Below are 13,739 nucleotides of genomic sequence, written 5' to 3'. Positions count from 1 at the left end.
ATTTCCGCGGGGGGTATTTTCCACGGGGAGGGGGGTATTTTCAGGAGAGGGGTAAACGCCGGCCACCTAATTTTAGGTAGCGCTGGGTGGACAGCTGATCATGGGAATGGGGGTTTTGTGGTTCTTTGCTGAGATTTCTTCTAACCAAGGTATCTAAACAAAAAACAAAGAATAAAATCTAGAGAAAACAAATGGGTCTATGGCCAGCACGAGGAAAACGAAGAGAAACGATCACACGAACATTTTACCTGTATAAAACAAGAGGTCTTGTACGTTAAAAAGAGAAACGAAAAGAGAAACTAAGCAGTCGAACTGTTCGTAGTAACGGAACTGTAAGTAAGGATTGGACTCGGCTCAATAATAACCAAAACTCTAAAAAAACGGAACTTTGATATCAATAGATACGTTAAAAGAATTATATTTTTATGCTGATTCCAAATATATGAGACTAATTAAGTTTAGTGCTACCCATCAAAAGCTAAGAGCTTCAGAAAAATTGCCCATCAATGAAAACCACACCATCAGATTCGGCGTATTAGAGAACCTTAGTGTAGAGGTTTCAAGCTCCCATCTGCGAAAATGTGGAATTTTGCATTTTTTGCCAGAACAAAGTATCACTGCTGCGTGTCTATTTTTTTCCAAGGGCTTGAAATTCAATTTTACGCCCACCACCTTAAACTGGATAAGTTATACTCTGTTGTTAAGAAGACATTTAAAAGTTTTATTCTTTTTAAATCGTAGTAACTTCATTTCCTGTTTTTTTTTTCACTCACAGAAAAAGTTAGGAATCAAAGCTTTTGATGTCAAGATTATTTTTGCCGTAATTTAAATGCCTTAGATGCCAGAATTTTCAAGGGTAAGGGTTGGCATTGGGCATGTGCTGTCTTGACATAGGGTTTATATTAAGGAGTTGAGGGGAGGAAGGTACTTAAATTTCATAGGATATGATCAGGAAAGTCTCGGAAATGGGAGCGACAAACAGAGATTACTGTTTAAAAAAACTGTTTAAATAAAATTTGCGATGAATCGGTTACTCAATGAAACAAGTTTCACGTAAAAATAGTGAACATTTTACATTGCCCGATTTTCAAATATTCATCAAGAGATCCGTCTAGATAAAACTGAAGAAAGGAGAGTATATACCTCCTAACCTCCCATCATTTGAGGTAACGACAGTTTGTAAATGTACTGTTTTTGATTTTGATAAAAAGCGCTTACACTTTTCGTTAATTGCACGGATTAACTGAATTGAGCTCTTTTTATGTAATTAAAAAAATGAGCATGACAATGTTTTAATTTCTAACCCAGTACAAGATCAGAATTAAGTTCCAGCCCAATCTTTACTAAGTCCGCCTTTTCAATCAGATCTCCAATGCATCTTATAACAAATTTTTGGCTTTTCGAATGTATAAATAGATTCAAATAATTATATATCGAAAAGCTGTATTTGTCTTGTAAATTTTTAATACGTCTAAATATCTTTTTGATGTTTATTTTTTGAACTGTGAAGAAAGGGGTCCAACTTCATTAACTTAACTCAGCCTCAGAAAAGTTACTGACTTCGAGAATTAAGGAGGGAAGATGAAATGTATTAAAAATATATTGTTGCAGACTAATAAATAGAGTAGAAGATTTGCAAATGACTGAATGGTAAAGTATAAGGAAATCCTCCTAAAAAATTGCAGAAAACTAAATGAAGAGACCCTGTCAGCAGTTTCTTCAGTCGCACTTATTAAAACCTATTCCTCAAAAAAGTCGTAACAACTAACTGCATTAGGCAGTTACATAGTCTAGGGAAGGGTTTGAGGACTCAGCCACCCTTTAACGAAGACGTAAGAAACTATGCGTAAATATAAACTTCTTCGTACAATGGCTGCAAAAATACACTTTCTAAGGCTAACTTCATTTCTACCTTGAATGACCCTTCCCTAGAAGAAATCTTGGCAACGCGTACATGTTTAGGACACGCCATTTATCTTTTGACGACCAATATATTTGTTAGCTGCAAATTCAAAATAAAATCTAAGTAGCTTCCGGGACACTGTGACAGAAAAAAACGAATATATTTACAGGACTTTTATAATCTGTTAGCTGTTTAGGTATGTTCTCTCCTTAAGAATATAAAATTGGCAACTTTTTTTTCGGTAATTTTAGCGCTAACTTTTAAACAATTTGAAAAAGAAATTCCTGAACTGGATCGTTTTCCATAAATTTGTGAAACCGTCAATTGTCCCTAATTATTAAATTCAAAAAGGACCATATCTCAGAGATTATCAGAGCTAAAGAAATAAGCTTTATCCTAGAGAATCCGACAGTCGGCAAAAAATATAAGTTAAATGATCGATCAATCATCTAGCTAATAGTTTTTCAAACTGACACACAATAACCCATAACTAAATCCACTAAAAAAAAAAAAAAAATATGCAGGAAAACTCACCTTTCTGTCTCAGAGGTTTCTTTTCCACACATAATCCTAGTTCTTGGTGCTTCAATAGCTAAGGGATGACCCCCTCTTCTTATTGCATGAGGCAAAATAAGACTCACTTTTTTCAATGGCTTAAACATGTCAACGTACTCTACGTCACGACAAAACCTGTAAAACAAACCTATCAGCCGAATCTACCATTAGAAAAACCTTAAAACCTAAAAGGTACCCTAAAAAAACTGGATGTGCCTTTCATGTAAAATGAAAATCACGTGATATGCAAAATGTTGCTTAATGTTATAACCTTTGTTTTTAAGACGACGAAGCCAATTTCAGAACATAAGCATGTTGAACACCATTTAAATACGCAGGAATGCATTGGGGGGGAGGAGTTAGGTCACATTTGACAAAGAGGTGACAGTATTTGCTTAATTGTGCTTGTAGCAGGACAAGGCGTTTTCCGCCTGAACTGACAGCTAAAATTCAGATGTTTCTTCGAAATTCACTTAATCATACCTTCCCAGACTCACAGAGGCTGAGCGGGTATAGCCCCACTATTAACCCCTACCCCAAGCCAAAGGATTGGCGACACCATGATTCGAACTTCCGTCCCGAAGGACATAAGATTGTATGTTTAGCGTGCCATCCTCTTAGCTAGGGTGGCTCAGATGCGAAAGTCACTAAACAATGAAAAAACAGACAAATTTTTCAAATATTATAGAGACAAAAACGCATAAGGCCAGGCACAAAAATCCTCACCCCCCCCCCCCCCCTGCGTGCTTACCTAGCAAAGACTGACCTATGAGAAGTTGGTTCATTAGCATAATAATAGCTATCACAGGGGTTAACGGGGATTAAAAGATATATCTTGACGTATAATGAACGCATGGGCGCCTGCAGAGGGAGGGGGAGGCATGGCCCCCTTTGGAAATCAGGGACTATATGGTAATTGTGAGGAAGCCAAAGGAAAGAGAGCAGAGTCGGATCAAACCATAGAAAAAATATGTGTTGGCCCATGGTTGGCTGGCTACCAACAGATTTTGACCCTTAGTATGAGCCACATTAGTTCTAATTTGTGATTGAATCACCTTTCCAGTTTTCCGCAAACGTTTTTTCTGTATGATTTGGTTGGAGTAAAAAAAAAACTATTGAGTTCTTCATAGTAATGAATGATAAGTAAATATAGACCCTTATCAATAACGAGACCATAAGAACCTAAATATTGATAATATTAAATCAAAGAAACCGCTTATTATTCCAAATATGTATTTGTTTCGAGTTTGAAGTTAAATACCCTAAGTTATTAGTACATAACAAAGTTCTTATAATTACAAAAAAGTAAAATAACAACTTAAAAAGGGGACAATCCCGATAAAAATTAGCAGTCAAATTGAGCATGCCTGAGTACCCATGAGCCGATATATGAAGCAACTATAATAAGAATGTTGGATATTATAGCATCTCCCAAAACTGATGCGTGTTTTTTTTGTGTTAAACTATTATAATTTATCCTTTTTAACTAGGAGTGATTGTATTAATATATTTTTTCCCTTTGAAAAAACTAATTTTTTATAGTTATATAGGCCTATAGTTGTCGAACAAATCGGTTTTTGGTATTCAAAATTAAACTACAAATATGAATATTCCTCAGTAGCGCTCAATACTTCCAAGTTCCAGTCTTTCTTAATAACGGCTAGCACATGAAATTTTCTGAAGACGCTAAATATATCGGTCTTAGTCTTTCAGTCTTCCAGTCTTTCTTAATAACGGCCAGCACATGAAATTTTCTGAAGGCGCTAAATATATCGGTGTTTGATAACCAAGTTCAAGAATATCCATATTGTTGAATAATGTTTTTCTAACACTTTGGCATAGCTCAATAGAACTGAATGCTATAAGTTCCTACTTTATTTTTCATAAGTAGCCTATTGTTTGTCTAATTTTTCACATTTACTTTACTTTTTCATCTTTATTTACTTTTACTTCACTTGACATACCATTTACATTACCTCTCGAAAACGTTTATCTCTAAGCTTTGCTACCTATCAAATCAGACAGAGAGCGTTGAAATTCTGACTGTTTTTTTCTGCGTTAACAAAAGTATATATCATGTTCATAGAACTATACTGTTTCATGGAACGTAATTAAACAAATAAAAATATTTTTCAACTAAAAGTAAGGAGCAACTTTAACAACTTAATATGAACTGAAATTATCATGTATATAAGAGACACAGCCCCCTTCTCAACTTCTCGCTCATTAAGCTAAAGTTTTTTAGTGCTTTGAATAACCTTATTTTTCCGATTCAATGGTCCTTTTGTTTTGTTTCAATACATGTTCTGAAAAAATTTTGAATAAACTAAAACTTCAGAGTAAAGAGCAAGAAGTTAAGGAGGAGAGAACCTCCCTTATATAAAGCTGCTTCATACATTCAGTTGAAAAAATAGTTGTTTTTTTAATGTAATTTCTGATTGTTTTCCAAATCATGCACAGGCCTGACCAAAATATAATGTGGGGTACCGGTCCCTTGAGCCCCTATTATATTCCTGTTAATATGTATATATCAATAATTGTAAGTTGATTAGTACCGCACTACTTGTTCAGTATTTCGGCTTAAGAATTAAAGTGCTGGAATGCAATTTAAATTTTCCACACAATTCGAATATACTATCAAAATTTGCGATGGAATGTATTTTTGTTCAATAAGTCCTTATTGATATTTCTACTGCAGAACTTTTGGGGAGGAAGAGGAGTTTTGTTATTCATATCGATGGAAATTCTGTATGATTGTTCATCTTCTTCGCGGCTGAATCCATTACAACCTCTATCTATATAATATAATATCACAACCTCTGGTCGATAAACACACTATATACATATGTTTAAATACACTGAAATATTTTGTACAAATAGAAAAGAGAAATATTACCATTTAAGAGTGTTAAAAACAAAGTTTCAAGTGGCATTTGAAGTGGCACCCAAGCCTTAAAGGAAGTTGGACTGGGTTTACCTACGTGTAGCCTCTAGGTCAAACACCGAGATTGGGTCCTAAATTTTATCGAAATGTTGTTATCTTCAATATCGGATAAATGTTTATATTATACCCTATTTAACAGACAAGTAGAAGTGACCCTAAAGGTACAGAACGAACACCCCTGCTGCCATCTACAATTTAGTTTAATGCTGACGGGACATAATTTATTCAAGGATTATCGATCGAGTCTAATGGGGGTCAAGGTCAATCGATCTGTTGTTACTGTTTGGCCACGTGTAATGACATGAGGAGTGATTTATATAATCGATGGGGGATTTATTGATTCACGAGCGTGGGGAATTATGAAACAATATGGTCATAGAGTCCCTAGGGAGAAAGATTACGTAATCGCTCAATGACCTCTTTTTCCAAGATCGATTTATTTGTTGTTTTTATGTGTAATAACTCCGGGGCGAAGGTTGCACATGCGCATTGAATTCTAACGGGAACAATGTTATTGATCTAGGAATCGAGGGGGAAGTTAATGTCCGAGAAATTGATTGCGTAATCGATCGGGAATGTCATGGTGTCCAGAAATAGTATTTGTTGTTGTTGTAAGTGCACGCTCACAGCGAATGTTATGATCCAGAAATAGTATTTGTTGTTGTTTTGGTCATGTACATGCTCGAGGCGAATGTCATGGTGTCCAGAAATAGTATTTGTTGTTGTTGCTCTCACCAAATGTTATGACTTTCCCGGAAACAGTTAAATCACGTGTTTCCTTCTCAGCCAATCAGCGAGTCGGTTACATCCCCCTTCTCAGCCAATCAGCGAGTCGGTTAAATATTAGCGGCGTTTGGAATATAAGGAAGGGATTTTTTCTATAGTTTTATTAGTATTTGAATAGAAATCAAAAGAGTGAGAATAAGAAGAACAGTTTGACTTTACTCATTTGGATATATATTTGTGTGTGTTGATGATGATGAGTGGAATGTTTACACTACTAGAAGTGGATAGTGGAGTTGATGATAGTCGTTCATGAGCACTGAGAATTGTAGCGGAAATTATGAAAGGTTCAAGTCTCTCACTGGTAAGGGAAGTAGTATGTGCAAAATATGTGATATCCTTGAGCAAATTTAAAATGGAGGATCAATTATTTTTCGCCGCTAAAGTTTATATAGCACATGTGAATAGACTTCAATGTGCTTTAAGTGCATTGGTGAAACATATTGAAGACAATAAACAGTATCGCTGATTGTACATGCTCTGTATTATTGATGTTGTTGTTGTTGTTGTAAATATTCAATAAAATTATTTCGAAATCGAAAATGTTCTCTTTCTTTTCTGGTTAGGGCTAACGAATCAGGGTCAGTCTAGAGTCAGCAGTCAGAGTGAAAGGACCGAAAAATGAATAAATTTGAGAAAGAGAGACTTAGATCAAATCTAATGTTTATGGAAAAACATTTGATTTTGGATGATGATTTTCTCAAGTTATCTCTTAAACGGAGGATATTCTCTTGTCAGGGAACACTTGACAATGTAATGAGGAGTGATTCTCCCCCATTGGACTATTGTATGAAACTTTTACGATCTGATTCAAATGCTTATAGTCAATTTATTGATATATTAATTGGAACAAAGCAGAATCATATTGTGGATATACTTTTGAAAACATTGCCAATGGATTCAATGTATGTGGCTCCCCCCATCATTCGAAAGAGGTACCGACACAGAGCTACTCCTCTCTCCCACCACTTCCATCTCGTTGAATTTATCGAACGAAGAGGATCAGTTTCGTTTTAGCTGTGGGTGAGTTGACATCGGAAACCAAAAAATGTTCTATATATGTCCAGTGTGCATGTATACTCTTGGCAGTTGGAATCAATGTGAGAATTGTACAATTATTGATGACTATAGTGAAAAGTGTAAATTATGTAATCCTTGTAAATTACATAGAGGCTATGCAGTACAAATTAAAGGATGTAATTCATGTCTTTAGGAGGTGTGTGACTCTCATTCTAGAGGACACCTATGCTCCAATTGTCACTATGATAAATGTGATCAGTGGGAGAATACTTACCCTGCTATGATTGGAAAGAATCCCAAACATGATTTTAGTTTATTTCTACGAGATTGGTATCGTCGCGGATTTAAATTATTCTGGGAAGAGGAATCTGGTCTACGTTTAAACTGTTGGGGTAACAAGACAATCTGGTTTCTACGTCATCGTTGTGATGACACCACCTACTATGACTATAAACCAAGTGATTTTTATTTGGCAGTGACCGAATGTGATTCACCACTTGAAAACACTGTATGTGATATTGCTTCAAATAGACAGATTGAAACTCGTGAATTTCATAATATGAATGCAAATAGTATCATTGACTATACAAAGAGATATGACAAGAGTGAAGTTGCATTGTACTGTAAAAAATGTGACCCTGACTTTGCAGTCAATCAAGATCAATATACAGTGAATCCAAATGATTTATCGGCATTAGTGGTTCACGACAGTTGCCTATATATCGAAGATGAAGAAATCTAAAGTGTAGATTTAAAGACATTGTTGTATATATATATACGCATTTTATTAATAAACAAATTCACAAACATTTTTTAAGCACTTTACTCTTAGGGCACTGAAATCAATACTATATAGGTCTGAGAGGATATTCTCCACTAGAAAGTCATTCAGACGTGAATTGTCAACATAAATGTGGAGAAACTGCTTGTAAGTATAGCCGCGACATTGGAACACAAAATATAGTAGTGCTTGGAAGCCACATCTTTTAGTCGTTAGATCCTGCACCATCTTTCGATTTTGAATAATAGTTTTCCCACTGCTCTCAGTATAGTTGCTGATGTGAGGTGTGTAGAATGTATAGGGTAGACCAAGAGGATCAAAAAATTCAATCGTCTTCATTGTTTGAAAGATGCACAGCCAATGACCCGTCAGCACAGTCGACGGACTGCTATTAACAATAATCAAGGTATTGTTGACACGTTGAATTTTTCCAAAGAAAGTCCGAGGGCAGACAATAGGATTTTTACTGTGACATGTAGGGGTCCATATTAAATACATTGATTATTTGACTGGTGTTCATGGCGCTAGGTCTAGTAGAACACTGCCTTCGGGAGTGATTTCCCAATAGGTTTCATATTGATTTAGTGAGATTAGTGCAATACTCTTAGCAAATGGGTCGGTAAATGTACACTCTAAGCGCACACTCCCTGTAAGTAATCTACTCACATCCTGTGTGCCTGACAAGTCCAGTACACTGATATCCTGTGTTTTAGCAGACATTTCATCTGTTATACCATTTTCGAATAGTTGAGAGTCATGATCTAGGGTTTGAATTGTCAATCAGTACAATGTTCTATAGAATTTGCCAAAGGATGGGTTATAGAGTGGGATACCGTTTACTTTGCACACAAGAGATGAAAGTCCAAATATCTCGAATTTATGTGAGCATTCAGTCCATGATCCAATTGTACTGGCACTTTTTACAAATGTAAAAGCCCATTTCGAGGGAATTTCACCATTGATAAAGGATGAATCGGTGAAGGTGCGTGACCCCATTGCAATGTGACGCTGATTGGTAATTGTATGAGGAACAAGTAGTTTAATATTGTTGCCATTGGCTCTCAGTTTTTCCATGGCCAAAGCAACAGAACTCATAACCTGTTGTTTGCGTACATGAAGTATTGCCGAGGTGAGGGAGAGACTTACATCAGGATTGACAGCAAGTTCTTTTCTCAAAATGAAATTGGAGGGTGCAAGAGACAGTTTTATATAAACTTTAACATTGGGAGGCAGACATTGATTTATATTAAATATGTCATTATATATATTTAAAAATAGATTTAAATAACTAGTTGTAGAATTTTTAAGTGCATATGTAATATCAGTATTATTACTATACTAATATTCAATGGAGATGCCTCTCGATTACTTGTATGACTTGGGTGTCATCAACATGAATTGGATATAGCTTATATAATTTGAGAGATTGTTGCTTGTGCTCATCAGCGTGCCATTGATGTAGACACTAATTTGACGAAATAGATTATGTAATATACAATTTTCATAGGATGTTCCATCGCCCCGAATTGGCAATGAATTATCGGATTTCCGGACTTTCATTTGCAAATCTATAAATGTTGAAGACATGTCCATAAAGTAGTCTTCATTTGAATAAATTTGAAAGTTGTTATTGTCAGAGAGTGGTTGTTGAGTATAGAATTGTTCAGAGTATCCATGCTTGACACTCACATCAACATTTTCAGCATTGAATAGATTCAATGAGGCGGTGATTGAAGGTTGGGAATCCTTATGTGGTAGGTAGGACATTTTAGGAGAAGAAATATAGTTTCGATCTGACATTTCTATTCTTCCTGGGACTTCTGGTTACACTACGTGTCGGCTTTTTCCTTCTTTTCTTTGACAAGAGGGATGTCTTACATTTCCGACCTGAGCGGAGACTGATGAGTGATGTGTTGTTTTTTGACCGTTTTAAACCTTTACGATTCTGTTTTAAGCTCTCGCCAAGGGTTCGTGCACTGGACCTAAGATTTTACGAAGCACTTTTTTTAAAATCCTTGCCAGAGCCCCAATCGTATAGCGTAAAGGATGCAAAATCTGTCGCAGCCGTTACAATATATTTTCCAGCCAGTGGCAGTGAAGAGCGAAACAGCTTAGCAAACCAACTGCCAAGACCGTAGCCAGACATTGACGAGCGACCTTTGTAGTAGTCCATTCCAGTGCCCTGTTGTCTCGGGCCAAGAGTATTAACATAGCAGTCAATATCAGGACAAGTGAATAGCACTTTTTTATTAGACATCTTGTATTTGAATGATGGGTCGAAAATGACATGTAATCACAGCCAACCCTTTTGACATTGCTATTGGATCACCCCATTCAGTTCTTAGTTTTAACTGACAGAGTTCCAAATAGGAAGTGTTTACGGTGATATACTGAAGATGCTTTATATTGTAGTGATGAATATATTCTTGATTGGTTTTTCGTTCAAGAACTCGTAGGAGGGGAACATTTGAATTACCAACTCGAGATGTTTCCGCAAATGAAGCATAGAGAAATATACAAGTGTCTGTGGAGAAGGCTGGCGGGTAGTCAGCGAAAATGAAATTAGTGTTTCCGGCACTTTTACCATTGATTATATTGAGCTTAAAGCCAAGAACATCCTTTAGATTTTCATTGAGAATAACCTTTTCATTGGCAATGGGTGAACTAATATAGATCTTGCCCTCCTCCATTGAATAGTTGAAATGAAAAGCACCCTTTTAACGAGCGGATGTTCTTTTATTAATAGAACGATATAAATCATTCATACAGGTGAGTTCCTCGTAGGGTAATTCAATATATGGATAATTCAACCAATTGATTTTTTTAATTTGTTCTTGATCACCTGGTGGTGGCGGCCAATCATAGGGTGTAATTTTTATTTCATATTTACGATCCTTTTTCAGGATATCATAAGTATTTTTGAGAATAAAATCGACAAGAGCCACTTCATACTTTCCATCGAATTTGATGGTTGGGGAGAATTTTGTCCAAAAATCACTTGTTCTATTCAGGTTATTGTAGAGAGGATCAGAAACACTGGACATGAAAGTCACATAGAAATCATTGGGCATTGTTAATATCTTCAGCACTGACCGAAGAATCAAAATCTAAGTTGTATCCTAGCCAGCGAACAAGCAACTGTTTCTTACCATGGCGTATACGACTCTTTAATATCTTTTCAATTTGATACATTTCACCAGTGTTTCTCACTTTTTGCAGTTCATATTCATAAAAACAGCTGAGAATCTCATCATCTTTGGTATCTCGCAGTCGATAAGTTATGAGCTCGGTGTCTAGGATTTTGGACACTTTAAAAAGTTCAGTGCTCCATAAATAATTCCCCTTTTCAAAAATATTGGTGGTTCTATGAATTCGAACAGTATCACCAACATTGAATTTCTTCTTCTTTTTCTCCAGGTCGGCATTGGAGTATTGCTTTAGAAAATTGTCAAATGTATTCTCACTGTAATGAAAATACAGAGGGCTAGATTTGGGCAGAGATCGATGAGGTCGATGATTATGAATAAACAAGATTTTATATAAATCATTAATAAAAGCCGATGTATTTTTAAAAGTGCAATATCTTGAAAATAAAAGAAAACTCGTTATTATTAATAGTTCAGCCAATGCAGCCTTTATCGGGCTGTGACTATGATAAAGTGTTGTATTATATTTCAAAAGAACATTTTGCAACTGTGGATTAACAAATTCACTGCCACGATCCGATTGAATTTTTCTATATGAATCCTGTTCTAGAATACTTTCAATGGCCCGAGCAACTTCAACACCTCTCTTTGACCGTAGTGGAATGGCATAGGCATAGCGAACAACTATTCTTTTTCGCCCCGAGGCCCCCGGGGGAGGGGGATCCCTTCCCGCGGCCGCCCAGGGGGGGGTCCCGCCCGCGGCCGGCCGGCCTTCGGCCCCGCGGCCCGGGGGGGGACACCACCTTTAAATTCATAATGTTCAACTGTGCTACTAGCAATTTCCCTGAGTGTGTGTGTCTGTTTTTTCTGTTGTACAAAAAGTTTTATTGTATAGAAAAGTGTTTAAGTTGAAAAAAAAAGTGTTGTACAGAAAAGTTTTTTTTTTTTATTGTACATAAAGTATTGTACAGAAAAGTGTTTTTAAAGACAATAAGTGCTTATTTATAAAGTGTTATCATTGCCCTGTTCATGTTGAAAAAATAGTTTTCAATTTTGACCACCGGAGAAATTTTGCCAACTTTTCTTGTCGGACAAGTGTTTTTATTTTGATCGTTGTTCATGTTGACTGCAAATATTTGTTTTCGTGCAGTGTCGAAATAAATGCTGCCATGAAATATTGTTTTTTTTGTTGTTCTTGAATAGATAGATCTATGGGGAAAATTATTGCTACTACTTATTCATTGAGCACATATGATTTACAGTTATTTGTATTCCGACTGTTGTCCCCAACAGAATGTATCAATTTAAAACACCCTTCAGATCGTTTCTATGTGGACCGTCAATGTCGGGGGAAACAACGCTTTTAACTAAAATAATTCAAAATTGCGATAAAATGCTTTTGGAGAAGCCGAAAAAAAATCTACTATCGTTATAGTATTTGGCAGGAGTCCTATGATCAAATAGAAGCTATTGACACAACCATACCAATACGATTCATACGAGGACTTGATGTTTTCAATAGTATTGAACCGAACTCGTGGTTGATTATTGATGATTTGGCTGAATCCATTGAACAGTTCTCACAGGAAATGCTACAACTGTTCACCGTTCGCTCCCATCATGAACACATTTCCATTACCCTAGTTCTACACAATCTGGTTCATCAGAGCAAATGTATGCGAACCCTTGCTTTGAATTGCACCGTCTATATTATCTATCGAGTCGTTCGTGATTCTAGCTCGCTCCTAACTCTCAATAAGCAGATATACCCCGGCGCCCCGAAATTTATAGTTTCAGCGCACACTCAGGCGACTAGCAAGCCCTACGGTTACATTTTGCTGGATCTTAATCAGAGCACGCCTGAGGATCTACGTGTAGTCACCGACATTTTCAACAATGAAATTACAGTATATCTTCCGGTGAACAGTAGAAAAGACTATTAGTCGCCATTATGACACTTAAGAAACTACACGAACAACGGCATCTGTTTTCCGTTTTAAGCACTTCAAAACCGTTGTTTAGAAAGGCTATACTCAAACCTGGGATTGGCAATGATTTCAATAATCTAATATCAGAACCATGTTTAAATTTAAATTAGGTTAATGTTCAACTGCAAGAAGGTGTTAGACAACAGACAAAGCAACATCGTTCCACTGAAGAAAAAGGCTCCTTCAGGCGGGCGGTAGCTTTTTCACACTAGTTCTACCGATAATTGCAGGACTTGCAAACAGTTTTCTCTAGTGAGAGAGAGAATGGCATAAACCTATAAATTGACACCATTTGAACTTGTACTCTTACCCGTCGAACATTTTGAAGACAATCTAAGCAAATTCATTAACGATGAGAATATTGCCGATGACAAAAAACTACGTTAGCTTCAAGATGCATTGTGGCGTGTGGACAAACACGAACCAGCTCCTGAGAGACCTGCCACTGTCGCCGAGCCCTCGAAACAGGAAACATCTCAAGAGACTGCAGCACTGCAATCAATGGAGAAGGACTGAAATTTAATTGTATTGAAAATTGGAAACCTATTGCCACTCACCTATCGAGAACAGAGTAAAAGAGTATTATCTTATCTCATGTTGGAAACTGGGGATCAAGTTC

At 36.4% G+C, this 13,739-nt stretch overlaps 1 protein-coding gene across 1 annotated transcript in view; it reads right to left on the bottom strand.

Moving 5' to 3' along the window:
• The window catches only part of LOC148945313 (uncharacterized), a 76,917-nt gene that overhangs the window by 46,075 nt on the left and 17,103 nt on the right, over window positions 1–13,739 (bottom strand). Inside the window, exons 2-3 of the mRNA XM_089098998.1 lie at window positions 13,172–13,197; window positions 2,438–2,593 (exon numbers count right to left, since the gene is read on the bottom strand). Coding sequence (XP_088955124.1) covers window positions 2,438–2,593; window positions 13,172–13,197 — 182 coding nt within the window. The remainder of the gene's footprint in view (window positions 1–2,437; window positions 2,594–13,171; window positions 13,198–13,739) is intronic.

This window comes from Artemia sp. Qi Xiang Cuo, chromosome 13 (genome assembly GCF_049724085.1).
Source record: "Artemia sp. Qi Xiang Cuo chromosome 13, ASM4972408v1, whole genome shotgun sequence".
In the NCBI taxonomy this organism is placed as follows: Eukaryota; Metazoa; Arthropoda; class Branchiopoda; order Anostraca; family Artemiidae; genus Artemia; species Artemia sp. Qi Xiang Cuo.
This window is presented reverse-complemented; position numbering and strand designations above follow the sequence as displayed.